The sequence below is a fragment of the Neolamprologus multifasciatus genome, chromosome 15, assembly GCF_963576455.1.
Source record: "Neolamprologus multifasciatus chromosome 15, fNeoMul1.2, whole genome shotgun sequence".
NCBI lineage: Eukaryota > Metazoa > Chordata > Actinopteri > Cichliformes > Cichlidae > Neolamprologus > Neolamprologus multifasciatus.
Genome location: NC_140453.1, coordinates 8,625,595 through 8,650,600, shown reverse-complemented (window position 1 = coordinate 8,650,600; position 25,006 = coordinate 8,625,595). Strand labels below are relative to the sequence as shown.

General features: G+C 39.8%; 1 protein-coding gene across 2 annotated transcripts; it reads right to left on the bottom strand.

The window, feature by feature from the left end:
* Positions 1 to 15: 15 nt before the first annotated feature.
* hbs1l (HBS1-like translational GTPase) lies at positions 16 to 25,006 on the bottom strand. Of its 2 annotated transcripts, XM_085132904.1 has the most exons (18): positions 24,732 to 24,970; positions 24,046 to 24,114; positions 23,687 to 23,818; positions 23,240 to 23,491; positions 11,836 to 11,944; positions 11,410 to 11,615; positions 10,404 to 10,569; positions 9,525 to 9,642; positions 7,268 to 7,414; positions 6,261 to 6,335; positions 6,029 to 6,146; positions 4,491 to 4,559; positions 4,270 to 4,374; positions 3,697 to 3,787; positions 3,357 to 3,465; positions 3,100 to 3,200; positions 1,162 to 1,306; positions 16 to 1,074 (listed from the first exon to the last, which is right to left on the bottom strand). In XM_085132904.1, the coding sequence occupies exons 1-18, from the start codon at positions 24,772 to 24,774 to the stop codon at positions 1,063 to 1,065; spliced, it is 2,067 nt and encodes a 688-aa protein (XP_084989030.1). In that variant the 5' UTR covers positions 24,775 to 24,970; the 3' UTR covers positions 16 to 1,062. The 2 variants fall into 2 exon arrangements, with proteins under 2 accessions (XP_084989030.1, XP_084989031.1); XM_085132905.1 differs by lacking the exons at positions 16 to 1,074; positions 1,162 to 1,306; positions 3,100 to 3,200; ... (9 more) ...; positions 11,410 to 11,615; positions 11,836 to 11,944 and adding an exon at positions 16,459 to 22,945 and having other exon boundaries at positions 24,732 to 25,006.

Below are 25,006 nucleotides of genomic sequence, written 5' to 3'. Positions count from 1 at the left end.
AACTCAAACCACAAGTTGCTGATGTCATGTTCATTTTGCATTTTTTCTTCTTTCTTTTTTTTTGCACAGAAATGATACAACTCTTTGAACCCCAAACTGCACTAAGATGAGCCTTTGTTTAAAAAAAGAAAAAGAAATAAAGAGGGAAATCAAACCAGGTCTTCAAACAACATCTTTCTGCTGATTTGCAGAAGAAAATCAGTAATAATTGTTTCACCATAAATGAGAAATGCCTTCTCCAAGTGGAAATGATAATTTTCACTTTTTTGTTCTTAAACTACTCCACCCTGGTTAGAGTAAACATTTGAATGCATTAAACTTCATCCCTTCGGTTATTAAAATTAAAATTAAAAAAAATAGTTCTAGTTTTTAAAAAAAAAGATACTATGTTGCCCTTTAGAGTCCCACATAACGTAACATTAGTTACATTAGTTACAATAGTTAATTTTAGTTTTGATTAGAAAAGCCTCATCAAGGAAAACTGGGCAGTGTAAACCCAGTGCTGACCCCTCATGCATAGAAGCAGAGAGGGGAAAAACATGGACTTGTTCTTTCACTCCTTAAATAAAAGTCAGTGTTATCCGATTTATTACAGCTCCTTCAAAAACAACACAGTTAAACTCATCACTGTGAGATGCTCAGCAGGGTAGGATCGGTCTCTCAGAGTCTAAAGAAAACATTGGTTTAATCAAGTGGAATCAATTCAAGAGCAACAGGCTTTACTGACAGATAAAGGTGGAGTGAGCAGGAGCTGGGTAGTGCGCCTGTATGACTGAGGAGGATGCTCAGCAACACTGAGTTGACATGTGAGAGCTGGCGGATGCATTGGGAGTTTATTTTGTGACATCTTGCCACGCACTTGGTATCTGTGCAGTTAGTGATGTTCAGGGCAGACAGGTGGGGCAGCTGCTACACTGATTGGATAAATGGATGGATGAATAAGACGCTCTGTCTCCATGAGCGGCGTTTCTTTGATCTCTTTGAATTGCACTTTGTCTCTGGCTGCATGCAGTCTCCAGAGCAAGGTCAGGCTAGCTGGCTCTGTGTCGGCAGAAATGGTCTTCATTCTTTGATCTGCAGGAAAGAAAAATTAAATGGAGTAAGAGTACTTTATTAAACGGGGGAAGTGGGAATATTTTGCCACAGGATCCAACTCATTACCTCAGTGACAACCCCCGCGGCGATGGTAGAGCCAACATATCGCAGCATGAAGCGGCCCAGCTCCTTAAAGTCTTTGTACAGCTCTAATGACACGGGCCTCTGGGTCTGGATCTCCACGATGGCATTCATGCCCTTACTCAAACACCTCAACAGAAGAGACACACAAGACGCAGCGTGACATGAATTTGAATATTCTAACAAGAACTTGACTTTATGGCGAAAAGGGGGTTAATACGATGCCATCTTGTGGTGGCATTTTCAGTGGAGAAATGTTTTGTCACTCATCTGACTGACTTCTTCGGTCTCGGCTGACTTCAGGTTTCCCAACATCATAAACAGCATATTTGCATAATGACTGAAAGTAGAACTACTGACTAATAATGACTAACAATGGGCCATGAGGTCAGTTTCCTGATCATTAATATGCAAATTGTCATGACCATTGACCAATAGCCACCAGTATTATTCACAGAGAGTTGGGGAATGGCTGCGATCACAGCATTGTAAGATGGTGAAATATGTACCCTAAGGCCACCTCCTCGATTCAGAGATGGCCCCTTTTCACGTAAATGGCCTCCTTGACTCCCCGCTCAAAAGAGCGTTCCCCCCTGTCCATGATGTGTACATGTTCATCATTGAAACAATGTCCACTGGCCTGTAGGTCTGCTTAGGACTCGTTTTCCCTGATATATATACACAGCAATCCTCCTGGCAGTTAACAGCGTACACTAAATTCCTCTGTTTGCAGCTGGGAGCCTGATCCTTGTGGTGGGATTTGAAAGCCTTTCCCAGTTTTGTCAAATGTCCAGCTGGGATAACCACATTTACTCTGGGCTTTTTGATATGATGTTCATCTGCTTCGTTTTTCACAGTGTCTCTGGGGATTGTGTTCGCTCTGTGTAGTAGCGTCCTGATGACACCGAGTTTGTGCTCCAGTGGAGGATGAGAATCAAACCTTAAATACTGATTTATATGTGTTGGCTTGTGGTACAAGTCGACTTAATAAAGTTGGGGAAACCTGCAGTCAGCTGAGACAAAAGAAGTCACTTGGATGATTGGTGAAATGTTTCTCGCACTGAAAACTCAACGTCCAGATGTTAGGAAGCATAAACCATTTTGCATCAATTCCATCTGCTCTGGCATAAATGAAAATGACAACAGGTGCACTGGAGAGGCAACAGAGCTATGACCATAGGTCCCACTACAGGATGCCCTCCCTGCCACCTTCATGGAGTCTGTGATAAAAAAATGCACATGAGGTTTTTTTTTAGGACTCTGGCAGCGCTCCTCCTCCTGTTCCCCCTCACACCAGACTTTCTGCTGGGTTAAGGCCTTTCAACGGCCTGTCCAGCCTTCTTTATAAAACTGCCCGTTGCCTAGCATCTCCTCCACACTACTGAGACTGTGCCAACCTGGGCGAGCTAGCATGAGGCACAACTAAAAGAAAAATAAATCAGTCATGAGGGGTCAGGCAAGAGCAATGATCTATGGCCACCACCTGCAAAACCTCCTTTCTGGGGGCCGTTTTGTCGTTTCCGCTCCAGTTGAACACTTCTCACTTTCATTTACGCCAAAGCAGCTAAAAATGATGCTTTGTGTTATGTTGTGATGATTTTTTTTCTCTTTTTTTGAGCAGTGTATGTGCATCTACAGTAAATATCCAAACTACTGTTCGTGTAAAGTTTTGTTTAGGAAAAAGAAATTTCCTACTTAACTAACCACACTTCCCACACATTGACATTAAGGCGCTGGAAGGCAGTACCTTGAACATTTTATTTTGAAGGCTATTCATTGTTTCCAAGTTCAGAGAAAAGCTTCAGCGCTACCATAAACAAAGCAAATAATAAAAAACACTCCTAACAACACAATAAACAGAAACAAAAATGCTGCCGTGCATAATTGGATAGAAAATGATGATAAATTATTTTCCAAACTCACTTTGGTTTCTTCTTCAGGACCTCGCCGCTGCTCTTGTGTAGAACACTAATTAACTTCCTTATGGTGGCGGGTTCGCTGACTGTCTGGTAGTGCAACAGTACCTACACCAAGCGTGCACACATTTCTAAAGTTAAAGCACATACAACTGTGCAAAGAGCCGTTTCACATAACATAATTATGCAATTGTCATCACTAAAATCTTGGCAGAATTGTTTAGGTATATCTGTGTGTAAAAGCAGAGCTTTGTTGGCACTTACTGGGAAGCCTTGTGTGATGGGGATCTCGATATTGAAAATGAGGACTCGAGCTCTGAATCGAGTGCAAACTCGAATAGGTTCTTTGGGATCACAGAACACACAGCCCATACTGGAAGGAAGCAGTCAGAAAATATGTTTGAAAAATAAAGTACAATAAAAAAAACAAAAACCACCCTACAAGCAAAATAAACGAAGTCTGTATTTAATCAAAACACTGTAAACCAGACCTCAATACTTATATGTACTGCAAAATATAAATTATAAATTACCGTTGTTAAGAAATATCTAAAAATACTAATTCAGTTTTATATTAACACATCCTTAGCAATTAATTCTTTACTTGATCTTAATGATGTCCATGCCAGTGAGTGTCAGGCTGACGTGGTCTCCTGCTGCAGCCCAGTCCAGAGCCTCATCGTGTAGAGTAATTCCTGCAGTGCAAAGAGCACAGTGTTGTTCCCCAACTCGCCTTAAGGTGGCAGTGTTTACCACTCATCCACACCAGCAGATGCACACAAAAAAGGTCCACATGTAAGCAGACATCAGGCTTACGTTTGTTTTCTTTGTGATTTTGCATAATGTACGCATGTTTTTCTACTTCTTATTAATATCAAACTATTATTTTTGTGAGATGCTATCAATCTGTTTCCCTTCAGGTTTACAGAAATTCACTGTATGGCTGCCAAAAATAAACTTTCCATCTGTGCAGTGGGTGTTGAGTGATGCTTTGTTGTATTAATGTCAAACCATGACTAACAGACTTTGAGATAAAAAAAAATAATTGAGCTCTCATTTGATAGTTTTTAGTACAGATACTAAAAACCGAGCCGTATAAGGATTTTATTTTTCAGCCCACCCCAATGACATTTCATTTAACAAAGAGGGGAGGTAAAAAAAGCACATGAGTGCATACCTTTGACAGTGCAGGTTTCATTTGGAGGCATTGCCAGTATTTTGTCTCCAGTTTGAATATAACCAGCCTCGATCTTTCCTGTAACACAGAAGCCTGAACCCTGGTCTGGGAAGAGAAAATCCAACGTCAGCGAAATCTCAGCAATCAAACACAAATTGGAGAAATGAAAACGGACATTAAGAAAATAGACATCAAGGGCCCATTTCCATATTTAACGTTACCTTTAAAGACATCGGAGACGCACAATCTGAAAGGTTTGTCTACAGACCTCTGAGGGGCCTTGAAAGCATCTTCAGTGGGGAAAAAAACAACAAAGAGGAAGTAAACAATGAGTAGCGGTAAAATGCTGGTAAATAACATGAGCTGTCCAGTGACCATTGCCGGTGAATCATGTTCTCTGTAAGCAGACTGAGACTGGATGTTGAATGTTTTGAAACAGATGTCAGTTCTATGGAAGCTAAACTTCACATGTCAGGCGGTGTTGCGTGAATCATTTTCAAGTAAGTCACGTCTATTGCAGCAAGCTTACAGTCAGAATGCATGGATTCTGCAGCTTTCATTTCAAGAAAAAAAGTTGCACAAAAACACACTGCTGCAGCTGCAACGTGTAAACCTGGTTAGATTATCCACATTCAGTGCTAAAATTATTAAACCCTAACTCGATGCTGCGAAGCGTCTTAGGTTTTCCATCTGGTGTTTTAACACTTGTGCCAACCCAAAGAAAGGAAGGAGTCATTCAATAATTAAATATAATAAATGTAACCACCACTACACTATAAACCCTTTGCCTTCGGCTGCTGGCAGATTGCCACTCTTGCCTATAGTTAGCATGGAAGATGTCAACTTGCCTGCAACCATTCGCAAACCAAACACCAAGTGATATATAAGTTAAAAAAAGTGACAAAAACCAGAAACAGAAAATATTCACAGTCAAAGTAAAAGTTAGTGCAGCAGGAAGGCACAGCTTTTAATTCAAAGACAAACAGTCTCCACAGTCGGTGTAGGTGGGAGTACTTGTGGTCATGTCTGCGTCTTCCATGCAAATTATGGGCAAGCGTGGCAATCTCTTAGCAATCAAAGCATTCAAAGCAATTAGAAGGGGGTTTTAGTAAGGCACCTAGCAACTTCCAGCAACTATTGGCCAACTGGTTGGGTAAAACAGATTGTTCCCTGTAGCTCACAGGACCACTCTATAGACCTGTGTGACTGAGGCCTATGGAAATAAACAACTTACAGTAAATACCTGCAGCTCTTAATGTGATTATAGGGTTTTCCTTGCATTAGTTAACAGCAAGATGAATTTCAAGTTGTCAAACTTGATGATATACATATGACTAATTCTTCTTTCTGCATACCTTCAAGAACAGTGAGAGCAGAACTGCAAAGGGGTGAACTTCTTTTGACAAAAATATAAGTGCTGCAAACACACAGGCACTCCAGGATTTAACAGATTTAAGAGAAACGTCCTTAAATTTGGACTGTCTTTCTCAGGGCAATATATTTAGATTTACATAAAGACAGTTAAATCAAGAGTTTAGTCTACTGACTTATGTTCCAATTTAAATAAAGCTTTTGAAATATTTAATCCTGCTCTATAACTATAGCTGGGCATTGGTAGTGCAGTCAACCTTCTTAGGAAACAAAACTTATGACTCATCACGTCAGATCACACATTTAGAAAAGTAGAGAGTGAAAATGTAGCTTGAGTCAAAAGGCAATAAACGCTCTCGGCAGCTCGAGACGTGCCAAAGTGTATTACCAATCTGCTCCAGCAGGCTCGGCCCAGAGTACCAAGAGGTGAGCTGTGACACTGAGCTCCTGGTGGCAAGGTTTTCTCCTGACAGGCCGCTGGTGGGGATGTAGAAAACATCAGACTCCTGGAAAAGCAGATAAACACGGAATCAAAGAAAGAGAGCAAATATTTACTCACAGCCAAAATATTATACAGATGCAGAGCTATATAATAATCCTCAGACTTTGTGCCGGCTCACCTTGAATCCTGCCTGCTTGAGAAAATGGCCAAGTTTCGAGATGATTTCTTGGAAACGCTCCTGTTGCCAGTTCACCTGATGTGTAAACGAACATACAGGAAAAAGGAAAAACACAAAGAAACAGAGTTTCCCCTTCAGCACTGCTTTGATATGGAAATGTGTCACCAACATGCCAGTGATTATAGGAAACAAAAACAAAAACACAATCTCACACACACACAGTTTCTTAAGGCCTTATTCTCTCCTGTTAAGGTCTTCAACATTCAGAAGGTGTATATATATAAAAATTAAAAAAAAAACTTTAAATAGAGTAACTTCTTTTAGACTGCAGTGCTGTCTATGCAGTCCTGCATATGGTCAACCAAGTACACCCGCAGTCTCACAGGTTAGATATACCACCTTAAGCTGAAGCTGGGCAGTACTAGTTCAACAGTGACAGGCTAAAATATTGACCCACTTTTCTAAAATTCCTTCAGATGCCAGATATTACATTTCTTTAAATATATTTGCATGTAACGCTTACCGAACATCACACCACCATCACACCACCATATTTCAATCTGTTACCAGGCCTTTTCTTGATAGATTACATTAGATTTTTTAGTTGCACTGAAATGTACAGTGTCAACTTTCACACTGATCTTCAAAACTGCAGAATTATTATAGTCATGACACTGACTTTGAGTTTCCTGGTAACTACAGCAATGATGACCAATCAACTCTTTGATTTATCCATCTATACACAACAGGCCCCACAACAGAAAAGGGAGATTCTGGGCACAACTTTTGCAACAAAGAAAAAAGATACCTTAGCAAGATTTGCTGGGTTCAGCCAAGGTTGGACAAGCTGAACATTTTTTTCAACGTTAATTTTTAAACATACCTGCAGGACTGTGTGCTTATTTGCTTAAAACAAAAAGACTGCCACTCATATTGTTCATCTGTAAAAAAACAGTTGGTCTTAAAAATGCCTCCACAGTGCTTCGTTTTAGTGCAGAAGCTCTGACCTGGTCCATCTTGTTGACAGCTACAGCCAGCTGAGTGACACCCAGCGAACGCACCAGCAAGGCATGCTCTCTGGTCTGACCACCTGCCTCGAAACCCGCCTCAAACTCTCCTCTGCTGGCATCCACCACGAGCACCGCCACATCAGCCTGGAGAGAGAGAGTAAGGCGAAGGGGTGTTGAGATTGGCATGCATACGTTTCTGCAGAGGCAGACTTAAAATAAAAACCACACACTGTAAATTTTTCAAAACATATTCTGTTTGTAACTTTATAAACCACTGCTAATGTTTCCACATTTAGAAAGCATTTGCAATGCTATCAGATTTTCACATGAGCAGCACTGATGTTTTCAGAACAGGTCCTGCTTATATATTGTGCATAAACTACCCTCAAGTCTTAGGGGCTCTTTTTGTTGTTGCTTATAGTAATTCATATTTGGAGCCATGGCTCTTCTCTGAGCCCTCCCTGCCCTTCCACACACACCAATAACACACACGGAAAGTGAGAAGCAGGGAGCCAATACAGAACAGAGCACTGATGGGAGGTTTCGTACAATTCTTTTTAGAATATTTGATTATCGCATGTAAAATTTTATCGTCAAGTTAATGAAAGAATGAAATTTTCCGTTTTTTATTTTCTGTTGTTATTTTTTCTTTCAGCATTTTTTGAGTTTTTACAGCATCAAAACAGGCCCGGGAAATTTCTCAGTGTTGGAAAACACATTTAACTTGTGAAAAACTGCAATTACTTCAGCTTTCCACCCACTCCAAGCATCACAATCTAAAGCCAAAATCTTGTTTTTGTTCACCACATTTTTTTTTCCTGTAATCAGTTTTGAGCATGTATATCAAGGGATGCATCAAAGATTCAGTAGCAAAAGTGCACCGACTTAACCCTTGATGTTTATATGCACTTCCTGAGAAAATCACTGCATGAAGTGCATGTTGTGTAAACCTTTTAATGTCACCACTGGGATAGGTGAGTGCTGAGTTACTTACACTGTGTGGAAATTTAGATTTTTGCCTGCTGGCTCATCTTCTAGCCGTGCCTCCTCCTGTGTCACCATTTCTTTCTTTTAACATTAATTGAAGCCATGTTCTACATCACAGTTTGGACATTTCACGTCGAGTGTAAGCCAGCGTTAAGATGCTGCACTGAACACATGCGTCACAGCAACTGGATGCTCTCCTCTAAACTCTAGTAAACTAAGTAAAAATGGCACAGTATCTTATGCAAAAAGAAAAACAGTCAAAAGTTGAACAGACAAGGAAGAGATTGCAAAGAGAGCATGCCCTGAAAGCCAAATTTATAGCTAAAGCACATTAAATAAAAAGAATTAAATCAGCTGACTGACGGGGGAAACCCTATTACTGATATTGGTCATAATGAATGCCCCAAGTGTTTCATGACAAAATATTTTATACTTTTATATTATATACAAGTATAAGCAGGTGGCATTACAGAAACTTCTATTCATTTTGAGAAAATACATTGAAAAATATCCTCCTAAGTACATGACACACTGTCACCTTGATTTGCTTACAGCAGAAACCCCTTAGTCACTACATGAAGAGGTAAATGTGAGGACAGTCATATGGTAAAAGAGAAATTACACGAGCTCCCCAAAGCAGACACAGACAAGCACACCCATGCCTGCAAAAACACCTTGCGATACCAACACCCAAAACCACCAAAGTTATTTCAAGATGTCAGGGTGCGGAAGGAGGGAAAGCGGCCATTTTAATCGAGAAGTTTTCAAAGTCAGAAAAATGTTTTAGGATCGGTTAGAATTGTTTAAATGGTTGAGTCATATTTGCAGCTAACCAATGGATTGAGTAGAGTACAGCAGAAGATTCGATAAACAGCAATCTATTTTTTAGAAATAGGTTACTGAGCACATAGGTTACTGAAATGGGTATTTTTCAAACTGTATCCCCTTCATTATTATCACATTATATTTATTATTCATCTCATAAATTATAGATGCATTCAAGCCACTTTTCACAGTTTCTGATTACTAACCTGTACATAGATGTAGCTTTCTAACTTCATTACTTACACTCCTTCATATTCATCTGTACCCTCTTCTTATGAGGTCTGATTTTGTATTTTTGCAGCACTTTAATTTCATCAGGCACGTCCATTTTGATCATTCGTAAACTGTAAATATGCAGCCCACCAACATCTAGCAACATCTCACTCACAGCCTTGATTTACATGTACTGATCAGGCTGTTTGAAGAGCTTTTCATGTTATACCTGTGCAGCTCCTGTGATCATGTTGGGGATGAAGTCTTTGTGTCCTGGTGCATCCATCAGTGTCACCACTTTAGAGTTTGTCTCAAACTTTGTCATGCCCACATCCATTGTAACACCTCTGAAGCACAAAAAAAAGGGGGGGGGGGGAAGCCAACAATTCATTTTTTAACCATTTTGATACACTTGAATATGAGAAAATTCTAGATGTTAATAGCGTGCTAAAGTGGCTGGAAGGCCTTATAAGGGAATCCAGATTTAAAGTCCTGGTCATTTCCTGTGTAACTGCACGTCTGGTGGGCGAGGCTCGTAAGTATTACGCATCTGCTTCAGAACTTAGTGATAAGTTGAATATGGATTCCCACCCATGTCACTTTCTGTTTCTGCCGTATTTCGCTTCCGTTTCATTCTGATAATAACAACAGAGTGCAAGCAGGGACAGATTTTTTAACACATATTTCTTTATGATAAATGCCTTGTGTACGAAATAAAAATTCCATGTCACGTAGGAAAAACAGCTTTCTTGTAACAAATTAACCCTTTTCATCCATCCAGAGCAAGACTGACCGACTGCATCGATAACTCAACAAGGCTTTTCTAATCTAAAGAAGCTTGAGCAAAAAAAGATTCCAAGTTGAATCTCACATCTTTTAGCATAATAGTAGTTACCTGTGAGCTAATAAATCTGATTTTACCCTCAACTTGGAATGCATATATAGGCAAACATTTTTTTGGAGTAATAAATATAATGTTATGTAATAAAAATATGTCCTTAAAAACAATCAATGCACATTTTCTCTGCAAATATAAATTTGCTGATTATTATGTAATAACTGTGCACGCATCTTTCACTTTGTGTGCACTTTCATAGTCAATATATACCTGTCTCTCTCCTCGCCCGTTTCATCCAGAACCCAAGCATAGGCGAAGGAGGCTTTTCCTGCCTTTTTCGACTCCTGCTCGTACTTATGCATGGTGCGTTTGTTGACATTGCCGAGCAGATATAGCAGGTGGCCCATCAGTGTGCTCTTACCCGCATCCACGTGACCTGTAGAGAGAGGACTAGCACTGTAATCATAGCGCCGAGTTGAGGAAGAAAGTCATTCAAAAAGAAAATAGCCTCTAAGGGCGGGGAGTGTTAAAGGACTCTGACGAGCAATGGAGGGAGGGATAGACAGATAAGGAAAAGAGGAAGAATGTGCTAAGAATGATAAGGCAGGTGGGAGAACTGAAAATGATAAAACAGCAAAGGGAAGCCACAGATGGGAGAAGGAAATAAGTAGAATTGCACAAGTGGCAAGGGGGGTAGAAAGAAATGGGAAGAAGGATCGAAGGTTCTGGGGGAGGGGGGGGGGGTATCGTGGTAAAACGAAAGGTTTCATAGGCTGTGGGAAACTAGAATCATCTGCACTTCTGAAACTACCAAGTCACTTTTTCTGCTGTAACTGAGAATGAGAAATAATGATTGAGCAACTGAGCTGGTCTGAAGCTCGACTCATTTACTACATTCAACGGTGACATAGGCACAGCCAACCAAACAAGGGCAGCAAGAAGAGATCTTCAATATGATTAACTGCCCAACTGTAAATCGAAATATCAAGGCACTGAACACAGGTTCTAGAATATGAGGGGAAAAACCAACTCAACCCAAGAAGTGCCCGATTTAAAAAAATAAAAAAAAAAGGAACTCCCACTCAGCATACTTTTGTGTATACTCCCAAATTTCGAAGCACTGTGACTGCTGATCTTTCTCTTCTTTTAACGTATAACTTGGATTTGCATGCATTCAAAATACCCCAAAGTGTTAAATGTTAAAGTACTATTTAACTGAGTGGTCAACAAAATAGTTCATAAAGGTGGAGCATTAATATTAGTATTTTCAGCCTACCTATAACTACCAAATTTAACAGAGGCTTGCCCCCTTGTCTCTTCTCTAGCTCAGCTTTGATATTGATGGCCTGCCGTGCCTTCCCAGATGAACGGCTCGGGGTGGGACCGGTCACGGGCTCGTCCCCGTTGGACCCTTTAGATGGCGTCTCGGGGCGTTTGGAGGCAGCTTCTGTAGCTGTGACGACAACACCGTTCTCCCCTGTGCTGAGAAGAGAAATTGAAGTGTGAATACGCTTCTTTGCAACAAGTGAAAATTATGTCTCGCAAGCTCTAATCTCCTTCTAACCAAACAGATCAGTCTTTAGCTTTTGCTTCAAATGAAATCCCAATTTTGCTAAAGGCTTAAATCACAGTCAAATAACTTTTTTTTTTACTGTTTTAAGAGAACAATCTGAACATGACAACAGGGGAAGGGTTAAGTTACCTTGGAACATCAAAACCCATAGTCTGCTTCTTTCCAGAGACGGTCATGCGGGCCACTTTTGGTAAAACTTCAGAGTCCAGTTTATTGTGAGAAGCATCTCTGCTTTTAGCTGAGAAAAATAAGAGACACAAAAAGGCAAACAAAGGCCTCCATGACTCACACTTTCTCCAAGGAGAAAAAGGTTTTCCGTTTGTTTCTTTTTCCACTGTGGTCGCTTACATCTAGACTTTTCTGGGCATGCACTAAGATCAAGGTTAATATAGAAATATTAGCTAAACTAAAAGACATTAAGATTCAATCTTTCAACAATTATCAGAGTAAGTGAGTGGAGCAGCTTCAAACCTCAGATGTGTCTAACCAGTCCAGAGAAATAATGTCAATATTTATTGTGTTATTAAGTAGATAGTTTTGTCTGTGAAGGTTCTCAGTCATCCGGGTCATCGTAGTCAAAGGAGATTGCAAAGAAAAGCGTCTGGACTCCTTTAAGTTGCTTGAAGATAATGTTTTACAACACTCTAAAACAACCATGCACACATCAGTGATGTCCAACAGATTCAGGTAATGACTATTTTACTGGTTATAGTTGCACGTTGGCATATTCTTGAGAGCAGTAAGAGTGCAGATTGCAGTAAGTTGCACTTTGAGCCTCATATCTATCTGATTGCTAGTTCATATTATGCAGCAGTGAGACTTGTTGAGGTCACTGCTTTGTCATCCCAGTCCCAAATGGCCACCGGTCCCAGTCATATCAACCCGTTTCTGATTCATTTAGACTGGGCTGCACAGCCAAGCCTACTGCACACAGTGTGTGTCTGTGCGCGGCAGTGACATCCTGGTTCAGAAAGGGTTAATTTCAGAAGTGGCCGTTGCCTCCCGTCTCCACGTAAATAGATCAGTGTGACACAGCATTTCGCAGAATGAATCTTTTGAAAAGGTGTCACCTCAGCAAGTGCAGCACTGAAAGTGAATGCATCCATTATCACACACGCACAAACGACTGATTAAAAAGAAAATATGTCCATATATGCACAACAGAAAGCCTGAACTGCTACAAGGTGAAAAGGGCCTAAGATCTAATAAACTGCCACTTCTATTAGTCTTTATTTTATGTTCCTTTCCTTGTTGTATCAAAATAGGATAAACTCCCACACAACCCCCCAGCATTTCCTTCCTTCAGCATTTCTATAATGTGTTGGAGTGAAAAAACAGTGGATATACCTTCATCTTCTAGCTTTTGTTTAGCATGAATTTTATGAAAACATTACAACTCTGTCAATCCTTGCATGTTTATACCTTTTATTCATCATAAAAAAATACCCTGAGGGAAAATGAGAGGAAAGAGGTGTGATTCAACAGAATATTAATGGACTTTCTCTAACCAAACACTCTCTGAATGACTTGCTCTGCATTAGAGAAAAAGTCCCTTTCACTCAGAAACATTGCGACACAAGTCAGCTCACCACACTCTAGTGAGGCTTTTTAAGTTAATGGCATTTGCATACTGTTGATTCCCACACACTTATCCATATCTACTTAAATGTGGAAAAAGGGGACAACCAAAGCAGAGCTTGCAACAACTGAGATAAAAACTGAAAAACTACACTTAAGAAATGACAGGTAAATCTAATCGACAAAAGAAAAAGATTCAAAAAAGTACCACCGTTGCGATTAAATTACAGCAATTTTAAAAACACCACCGTCATATGAAATCTACTGTTTCAGTTTCACCTGTCCTGCAGTAAGCAGCAACATGAGATGGAAAAAGTACTCTCTGGGGAATTTTGGTTCTTCGTGCAGCTGGGGGCTTTTCTGGTCCTTGTTCAGCGACACAGAGGTTTCTACCACCTGTGTCAACAGGACATCAGGCCACTTGAAAACTTGAAAATCACTTACAATTCTGTATCTAAAGGAGTTGGAGCCCTCTGTAAAATCCAGTCAATTGCAAATCACCCAAAAACCTACATATTAATTGAAATTGGTACAAAGATAAAACATTAAGGGTCAAATTGGGAAATGATATTGCCTTTTAAAATATGAATGTTAGCAAAATAGTTGAGATAGCAGTGCAAAATAAAACTATATATCATTTTCTTTGGTGTATAAAATCAAAAATATAGAGGACTCTCTATATGTAAGGCCGTAAACCTTATAGCTGTGATCCTTAAGCAATAAAGGGCGTGACATTGTAGTGCAGGGGTGCTTTGTAAATTGTACACCTACCAAATGTTATTGCTGTCTATATGCAGAATACCAAGTACTGAGGACAATGTAAAATTTACAAATACCAATACTGAGCTTCAGGCCCCGAGACAGGGTCCTTGACAGACAGCGACTGACAGTCTGTCAGTATATAAAAAAAAACAGGCCAGCAGCCATGATGGTACAGAGACGGTGTGGGTTTGTGCATTTGGATTACCTGCACAGCTGTAAATGGTATATACAGATTCTGGACCAGGATCATTTTTCATTCAATCAATTGATTAATATGATTTGACAGTAGTTCAAATTATGGTCAACTGATTTCATTCTTATTCATGTTTCACATAAGAGTCACAACTGTTTTTGGAAACAAGGCTAACACTGCCTCATTAGAGCAAGTAAGAATGATACGACAACTGGGAAACTCTACCAATCTACCAATACACATTGTGATAAAAAAAAAAAAAATACATCATGCTCTAAAGTATGTGACGGGTTCTTTGCTTTTTTTAAGAAATTAGTTTTTTCAAAAAGAAAAAGAAAAACCAAACATTCTGCTGTACTCCTTCAAGTTCTTAAGCAAATGCCAACCCCATTATTAACTGTGCATGTTGCTTTGTCAAAACACTGCAACACTTTTCCAAACAGGATGGTAACATGAGAAAAATGATTCGGCGCGATATAGCTCCGAGGCGCAGAGCAGGATCTTTTACCTTGTTTGGACTGGTAAGTAAACACATGGTATCCTTCTATCCAGGATTTCTCTATTATAGGGGACCCTTAGTGTGACTGAATGAGTAAGTGAGTCATCTTATTCATGACAGAATAAAGGGAGTGCACCCAGGATATGCAAATCAACCCTCCCTTGTCTGTCTAAACACAGAAACGCAGTGCAGACAAAAGAAAAGGTGAGGGGTGGGGCAAAGACTACACCAACCACTTGAGGCCGCTACAGCCTATGAGACATAAGGTGTGTCGACTTTATATCAAAATATCTAAAGAGAGACAGGGGTGGGAGTGGGGAGGAATAGGGGAATATTTGAAGTGAGTCACCTAACATTTCTGAATCTGCGCCAGTGTGCCAGTTTCAACTCTAATTTGTATTGTTACAAAAAAAGAAAAAAGGGAAATTAGTAATTAAGAATATATGTAAACCAGTTTAAATCTATTGTTAATTACATGATTTCAACCATAAAGGTTGGAATAAAAATCCATGGTGTTCTTCGGTTTAAATTTAGTCCATCTTCTACCCTAAACTTGTGGATCTATTCTCAATGCGACAATCTGGGAGTCAAACTTCATTCATGTTTGAAAAATAGATGGAAACATGAATGAAAAAGAGACTGCTGGTGGAGGCAAAAGCTATGAGTAGGATCTGACCCCTTTCACGATGAGTCATACAGACCCACAGTGTCAGTACCACAATCGAAGATTTCATAAAATATATATATCTGCATCTGTGACTTCCACCTACTCAGCAGTTAACCTTTAGTCCCAGAAGCTACTTGAAATTCTCACCTAATGTGTTTTTATAGTTCAAAACAGGTCTATAAAGAGACTAAAGTCTCTGACCTACAGCACGACAACCTACAACTTTAATGTACACTGTGGTTTACACTGTTGTCTAAAAAAAGAGAAAGAAATAACTATGTCAATCTATTTTAAGTGACATTGTTGTTCAGTGCTTTCTTGTTTGAGGAATCTAGAAGTGAACTTTAATGACGGACATGACTGCACATCTGCCCCTTCTGCAGAAAGAACACCAAAAGACCCGCATGGAAAAATAAAGTCTCTATGCCAACTTTAACAGCACCATGCATCAAGCAGGGTAATGATAGTAACGATAGTGAGGTTTTGAAATGACACATTGTACTGTGGCTGGACTCAAGTACACACATTCTCAAGGCTTACTGTACATAAGCTTTTACCTTATTCCTGTTCAAACCTACATTTTGAGTCATAATTATATTCCTACATTAAGTACTCTGTCATCTGTATGTTGTTTTCTGCACTTTTACATTATAGAGTAATTGCCACTGGATGACTTATTTTTCTGCTACAGTGTTTCATATAAAACTAGTTGGAGAAACATTTCAAATCTTAACTACTTTAAGAAACTGTGACTCTTTTTTCATGCACATTTGTTAAGTTATCCCAAAACCACAACTTAACAACCCTCCCACCACCAAAAAAAGGTCAAAGGGTCATACACTACATGTAATGCTTTAAGAATAAAACTACAGAAGTTTTAGCTTAAGCAAAAGTTGATAGTGATTGGGAGAGCCTAGAAATCTGAATTTACCATTTATAACAAGCTGCTTAAATATGGTTTTAACAACACTTTATTACAAGGTACACCTTGTTAACCCTGGTTTGGACCCACTTTTTTTTCTTCAGAACTGACTTAATTCTCAATGGCATAGATTCAACATGGTGCTGGAAACATTCCTCAGAGATGTTGGTCCATATTGAGGTGCTTGCGTGACACAGTTGCAGCAGATTTGTTGAATCCACATCCCAACATCCTTGATGAGAATGTCCCGATCCACCACATCCCAAAGGTGCTCTACTGGAGTGAGATCTGTTGACTGCGGAGGCCACTAGAGCTAAAATAAAACTGATGTTCAAGAAACCAGTCTGAGATGATTTCAAATTGCTCATGCTCAGTTTGAAATTCAGCACATTGTCTTAACCATGTTTACATACCTAAATGCATTGAGTTGATGACATGTGTTTGGCTGATTAGATATTTGTATTAATGAGCAGTTAAACAGAAGTGTATGTTCTGAATAATATGCAAGGGCTTGCACACAACTTAAGGCTGAACTGTTTTGCCAACATGAAAAAAAATCCCCAACAACAACAACAGCAGGGGTGACTGTAATCTTTTCTGCCATCGTCAGGAATGCATAGAGCCTAACAGCTATATTATTAATAAACACCTCCTCGTAGACATACATTTTCCACATTTTATCCCAATTTTTGCAAATTTAGAGCATGTCTGAATGGAAAACAAAAAATATAAATGTCATTTAATAATTCATGCAGCTAAGCAGACTTTGGCATAAAAAGTAGCATTCTGCTAAAGCATATAGGATTTACTATATGACACTCCCCATCTGCAAACAATAACTGCAATAACTAAATGAGATCCAAACTTGAAAAGAAGCACTTGGTCACATAGTTTGACGGTAACTGCAGTTAGATGAGACTAAAAACTTCCCTGCTGCTGTTTGTTTCACTGAAAGGCATTTTATCCAGTTTTTCCCCCAACACATAGCATGGATTTCTTGGGTGTGTTGCTTGGGCATGTTACCAATATATGTCTGGGCAAATGATATGTCCAGGCAGGTCGCCCAGGCATACTACAGTCTGTCCAATCCCATGTATTGCACTGAAGCCTGGCCATAGCGGGCAATGCTGTTGGATTTATACTGACATGTTAGTATTAGGGGCGGACGTTATAGTCTCAAAATTATATCACGATATTACAGAATTGTAGTGGCACAGCATAAGTCAACTGTAAGCAGAAAACTAGCCTATCAGGTTTTTCCCTGGATCATTTAAGTGGAAAATAACCACTTAACACTTTAACAATAACTCACACTGCAAGAGCTGCACAGCACTGTTACACAAACAAATTCAACCATATTTTCTACATGGGATATTGTATCCCAGTTTGAGCTTTTAAACCAGTTGCCTAAAGCCCTGGTTTTCCACTGTGTAACCACATCAGTAATTTCCATCCACCGTTTGCTCTTACTGTCGTATGGAGCATAATTAGCAAGTGTTCAGGCAGTTTTCGGTGGAGTCATTTGCTGACATTTGGGACGATCATCCCTGCTAGCATCTCTTCCTTTGTAGAACTTTCTTGTACTTGACGGGTTGTTTCTGCCTCAAGTGGTGAAACACATTTATTTGTTGCTTCCACCTTTAGCTGGAATAGTTTTCTTTCAGTTTTCTTTCTTTCTCAACAACCCTCTTCTTTGTTAGAGGGTTGTTGAAGCAGCTCCTTTTCAAATATTCAATCGAAAGCGCACATGTGGCTCTAAGAAATGCCCGAGTTTGTCCCCTGGTTGGATGCAATAAGAAACATAAACGCCTGGCATTAAATTTAAAAATAAATTACTATTATACTTGTATTACAATACAATACCACATGGCACAGCCCTAGCTAGTATGTCTGCCATCATGAGTCAAACTGAGCTGTCAATGCCAGACTTGAAAAAATCAAATCGTGATCAAGATACATTTACTGAAATGCAGGAAGATAGAAAAACTAAAGACACACCAGAGTCTACGCATGTATAATTTAAAAACTATATGTTTACACTGTTTACACTGGCAGAATTGTAAATTAGCAAAATAAGGAAGTGAGATATAATTACAGCCTATTATATCGTGTTTTACAGAGCTATAATCTTACTAATTCACTTACTAGGTTTGCAACATACATTATTACCACACAGACCTATCACAGTTATTGAGGTCTGTGTCAAGTCTACTGTTACAATTCTGGGATGTGCACATCAGAAAATGATGTAGCCTAAGGCTTGGTGATATGGGCCTATGCATCGAGGAGTACTCTGTTACCTGGACAGCAACTCCACTGCTTGGGGGAAAATACAAAACAAAACACAGGACCACAAGCAATTAGATTGTTCGTTGCACGTGCCTGCATACACACATGCCTCCACCTGACACAAATAAAATCTAATTATAAAATCTTACCACAGCCTGGACCCTGACAAAACTTTAAAATAGAGTTATATTTACTGTCTCAGCTCATATTAGTAGCTGATATTTGGGACAGAAAAAGAGCTAGTGAGTGCCTTCAAAGTTTTTTTTAGCTACTGGAAACCGCTAAACAGCTTTCAGGCAAAGTATGAGAACCACTCACCCAAACAATTTCATATTCAAAATCACATTTTGTGACAATGATTGCATAGTAAATACTGAACAGAGAGATTCCTTGATTTGTAAGTCAAATATTCCTAACAAAGATTTCTTTATTTATAAGTAATATGTGGTCGTTTAAATGTGTAACATGTTTACTTAGTACAGTATATATATATATATTTGCACAATTGGTATTAGGAAGTAGTAGGACTAGCATGTTAACTCCTGGGAAAGTGTAGCTGTTAACAAATTTGGGGAACTACTGTGCATGCCAGCTGCATGTTTTTAAAAAAAAAAAAAAAAAAAAAAAGACATTTAGGATTTGTCTTGCATTCAACCACAGCACCGAGGTCAAATGTTCTGAATGCAAAATTTTCCATTTTGCCCTTTAACAGAACACACACCACAAAAAAGACATAATACTGACGCATGTAAGTCCAAGTGCATCTGCTTATTTTTGACCACTTGTTAGAACATAGTATTTTCCACAGAGTTGGCACCACTTCAAAACCAATCATAGTTTGTGCAACATATATGCCTTGCAAGAAATGCAGAGCCTGTAAAGACACAAAGAGGATTTGATCTGTCACAGCCGCTGAGAAAGCTGTGAAAGTTGAGAGGCTTGATCAGATTTTCCTACGTAGGTGGTGTATAAGAGGCACAGCAGTCTATCGGCTGCTGTGCAGAGTCGACATGTGCTTGGCTTGACATTTTCTCCAAGAGTGCAGCTTCCTGCACAAACCCACACAGCGGCTCCCCTTGAGAAAAAAGGACAAATAGCTGCTGGACAAAACCACTTGCTAATAACAACTTGTTCATTTCTCGATTCCCTGAAAAAAAACACTATAAAAACACTCTGGACCTGCACCTTTTCACACAAAACAGACCACAACACATCCAGGGCATCTAATTATTTCCAAACACCATTTTCCAAGGACTGCAAGCTTTGTACACTGAAAAACCTGTTTCACCTCTAATGTTTATCTTGCTATTGTTAACACTAACTGTCCTTTATCATTTATCATCTCCCTCAGGCTCTCCTTTCTGGAAGACACCCCGGGGGTCCAGTTTACTCTCTGCACCTGCATGACGTTTACTCCTCTTCTACCAACATGAATTCCCACACTTAAAACAACAATGAATCAGTAAAAAACAAGAGTGTCAAAACCAAAAATGCCTCAAGACACTTTAGCATAACCGTTTAAAAATGGAAGCTTTACTGCAGATAAACAATAATGTTTTCTTTATAAAAATGTCTCTTTAAAAACAGGCAAATGCTCTGTTAACTGGTAAAGATACCACTATGACCAACTGTTTATTGTCCTGTACTGGCACTTTACTATACAATTATACATTAAAATAGAGCACTTTTAATTCATTAGGTAGGATTAGTTCCTTACAACAAGCCAAAAAACGTGTTGCGAAACACGCACATTCACAAAAACTGAAGGAGAAGACTAGACAGAGGTTCACTCAGAGCACATAAATTCAATCATCTTTATTTCGAAACAGACAAATTAACCTTTGGCAGTGTGCGAAGACACACCCAGTGTAAATTAAACCCATGTATACAAAACGAAATTAAAATCTTTTACTACAGTATGAAGGCATTCACTTTGACTAATTCAGTAAAAGTATTGTAAAAGTATATAGTGCTTCCATGCAAAAAACCTCAGTTTTTCAATATTTAACAGTTAAAAGATTTTGCTTGTCTTTGTGTGTTCGTTTGTGTGTCTGTACGCATATGCGTATGTGTTCCTCTTCCCTCATGGGAAAATCTCCAGGTGTCCTCTAAACCAAAAAGTCAAACCCATGATCTCAAACACAGGCAGCAGTAAACCAGTACAATGGTTAACTGATCCATATTCCAATAGCTGCAGCACACCTGCAAACAAAGTCAACCTCTTTTGTCTTTTGAGGGTTCATGCAGCTCAGAAAAAAAGTCACATCTAGAGTATACATGAACTTTCTCTTTGCTGTGATCATAAAAAAATTAAAAAGCCATTGGCCTTCGAAGCATACAAAAATAAGACTACATTTAAAATGAAGGAGAGAAAGCTAACTACAGCAATAAGAAACAAAGATCTTTCTAAAAGTTCCTAAAATACTTAAATTGTTCTTTGAAGGTTTGCTTGGGTTAGCTAAGATTATTGTTAAGCTGCCAGAGTGAGTTCATTTCTCTTTGTTCTGTATGTGTTCACTTAAAAAAAAATACATAAATGCTTGAATAATCTTCTTTCTATTATTTTTTTAACCAGTGATCAGAGTCAGCATGTCATTTTGTTGGACCCAAAAGTTCCTTTACTCCCCATAAATGAGTGCAGACTTGCAACCCTGAGTGCTGCATCTCTGGGTTTAGTTCAGTGATAAGAGCAAAAGGGCCCAGATAGAAGTGGGGTTCTCATTCAAAGCAAGTCGAGTTAGCACCAAGGTAGATGCAACTGAATTAAGCGCTTTCCTTGTGGCTACCTGGTGAAAGCTTTCCGCTGATTAGCACGGACGATGTCATCAGGCGAAGGGGTGTCGAAGCGGAAAGGTACAATCGGCAAAAGTGTGGGAAGCTGCTGTTTGGATTTCTCCTGCGACTGAGAGAGGAAGGCCTTGTAATAACTTGCTCTCCTCTGACCTTTTATTTTTCCCTTTAGTACATTTTTCATCCTCTTTTGTCTTCTGCTAGTCTGAACAGACAGAGTAATCGCAAACACTGATGGTTTTGCAAAAACGGAAACATCCAACCCCAATGCAAAAGCAGCTGGAGACATGGGTGATGGGAGGTCACTTTCAAGCTGATGGAGACCTTCTCCATGTGACTGGGCCATCAGTGAAGTCAGATCAATAGTGTGACCTGGTTTAGGTTGTCTGAAGATTTGGTGGTATGGTCTGTGGTCGAGTTCACACTTGGCACCACCCTCTGTAGCACTCTCTTCTGACATGCCAGTCTTCTCTGGTTTTGCTGGTAAAAAGAGCGACGTGAGGGAGCACTGTGACCCATTTGAGGTGGTTGAGGTTTTGCTTTTGTGTTCAGACGCCATATGTGACAAAGAGAACTGCTCAGAGAGACCAGGTGGTTGCTTCAGTGCATTTTCTGGAGATTCAGAACTGAAAGGCTTGGGGGAAGTTGAGAAACTGTTGCTGTAATGCTGCGAGGCAAGCTGGGACAATGAGACAGTGCCAGCCAGACATGGGGGAGTGATGCTAGTTATTTTTGATGAGGAGAGAGCATTCGCTAGTCTTTCAGTGCTTTGTGATTGAGGGGAACTCTTCTTTCTGTTTTGGTGCTGGGAAGCAAGTTCGCACAGGGATAGTGTTTGCGCTGGTGCAGCCATTCCCTGAAACATTGCAGATGGTATGCTGCTTTGAGGAGTAAGGAGAGAGTTACTGAAAGCTGGGCTTCGATTTGAGTGCTCCTGGATTAAATCGGCCAATGTCGGGCTACCCTTTGAACCACCCAGCATGGCTTTGCCTCCAACCCCAACAGACTGCTGATTTTTCTGCACAACAGAGCTGAGACTCCCAAATCCAGGAGGAGCAGCCATAGAAGAGCCTGCAGATGCTGTCTTGGGGTTGTTTAGCGATAGACTACTGAGTGAAACTGAAAGGATGGCGGGAGGAGAGGCCGGTGATGCTGATAACGTCTTTAAAGATGCCAAAGCTCCCAGTGAAATACTACTCTGACTAGACACAATGGATGCTGTTATTGTTGCATTTAGTCCTTTGTTGAATGAGGAAACGTCCAAGCCCTGCCTTGTGTCAGCTACTACTGACCCCTTATTCTTTTGCTCGTGCTCAGAGATGAGCTGTGCCAGACTACCACCACTGCTAACACCTGGGCTAATGTTTTTAAGGCTAAAATCCTGCTTTTCACAGCTGCCGGCATTTGGTTGAGATAAGAGGTCACATAAGCTGGGTGCTTTTAGTTCGGGTACATGTGGATGTGCATGTTTGTGCCCATGTGTGTTGGCTTCATGTGCCTTGGATGTCATGTCTGTGTGAGAAGCAGACAAGCAGGCTCCTTACCTTACAAAAGCCAAGTGCAGTTGTCGAAGAGGAGGGGTGAGGGGGACCACAGAGCAGAAGTCAAATCAATCATTTAGTAAAAAAAGAGAAAAAAAAGACAGAAAGAAGGCACTTTGTTAAACATTTGTATCACTATACAAATTTGTGTGAAATCAACAAAGAACACTACTGGCTGTTAGGCTTCCATACACCCAATAACGACACATATTTATATAGAAGTACTAGCAGCAGTGACCTATTTTGTTCTTAATCAGTGAAACAATTTTATTTTGACCCACTCAAGGTGTACCTTTGTCAGCCACAGCCTCTTGTTTGGTTCTTTGTGGTTGCGGCGCTTTGTCCTGGTTAGTTCGCTCTACTGTACCAGTCTCTTCAGCTGTACTTCTGGTAACTGGAGCGGTTTTAGTGTCTTCAGACAGTACTGCGTCCAGTGCCCTCTGTGGGTCAAATCCACATTTTATGGCTGCCTGGGTCAGGACTGAGTCCGGCACTGCATCTCCCAGCACAGTCCGCATGTGGTCCAGACAGGAATACAGCTTGGCTAAAGAGTACAGCAAACATTGGACACACGCAATAGATTTGTGATCCATACAAAAAGCACAAATTTGAAAAAAAGACATCAAAAGTTTAAAGGACAAAATGAACTGGTGCATGGAACCTTTAATTGTAAAAACACAAAAAACAAGTTGAGAAATGTTTATATTCTGAGCCGCAGTTGTGTGCTCAAAAATACTACCTTGATCAAGAGGGTTGAGATTCTGGTTGACAGTAGGGGACACAGGGACAGCCTCATCTTCAAATTCTTCCTCCTCTAAAGGCTCTTCCCTTGGTGCATGTCTTTCTTGACGTGAGTAGATGAACTGATTTGCTAGATAAGCCAAAACCATTTAATTTTAATAGTAGATTATACGTTATCATATATGATGTCTACTTAATGTTGCATATTTTCAAACTTAAACTGGAAATGTAAGCAACTATTGTTATCAATGAGTGTAATGAAAAAAAGTTATTTATTTGAAAATGCAGTGTATGCTTAACTTCAGACAGATTCAAATTAGTCTGCTCCATCTTCACTATGCATCAATGCTAACCAACCTGTTGCTGGTGAAATGCAACAGTAGTCATCCTCCACAGACTGTCCATACATGTCATCATCTTCAAAGTCTGAAAAAAAAGAAGAAAAAAAAAAGACCAACACTTAGATGGATACCTTTGCTCATTTTGTTGTGCCTCACACAAACAGTCGTATACACAATTGCAGTAAAGTCCCTTTATGCCAGCTGCGACTTTGCTTTGTCAGCAACTTTATGAATGCCACTGCACACTGGAAACCTGGAGATTTTCCTCTAATCGCTTAACTCTAAGCTTTATTTACAGAGATTGGAAGATTTGAATGTAAAGAAGTAAGGAATCTGGTGTTATTGACACAAACAAAACACTGGATTGTTAGCAAGCTAGGCAAGTAGCTAGCAATAACCTGAGTAAACATTAGTAAATTTAGTAGTTACATACACCTCACATCAAATTTTTTCACTATAACGTTAATCGAAAATCTTGGGTTTGCGTGGGTATTAGTAATTACTGTCGTTATAGGACAATTTACCATATGCTAGGTGCCAAGTGACACGACAGCAATGGGATCTTGCCAGTTAAACGAGCTAGCATTAGCCGCTACAGCTACTGAGTAACTGTAAACTTTAGCTTAGCTGTAAACAGCTAACTGGTTTAGCTCTTTGAGGCCTTGCCGCGGCACTTAAATGAGAACCGTTTTTGCCATCTACCTTCATCGTAGTTGTAACCTCGAACATTTCTATGACGAGACATGTTGATTATGCCTCCTCTCTCGGCGCCACTGTTATGTTATTCGGTTCACGGACATGTGTCCACTGCTCAGCGAAGCTCCTGCAGTTGCTGCTGTGTGAAGCTAGCCTACCTTAGCAGGCAGGTCACAATAGATTCGACAGTCACGCAAATACATAAATGTAACCACAACACAAAAAAAACAATTAAAAACAAACAAACAAACGTATTTATTGTAATTACGTGATTTCATCGA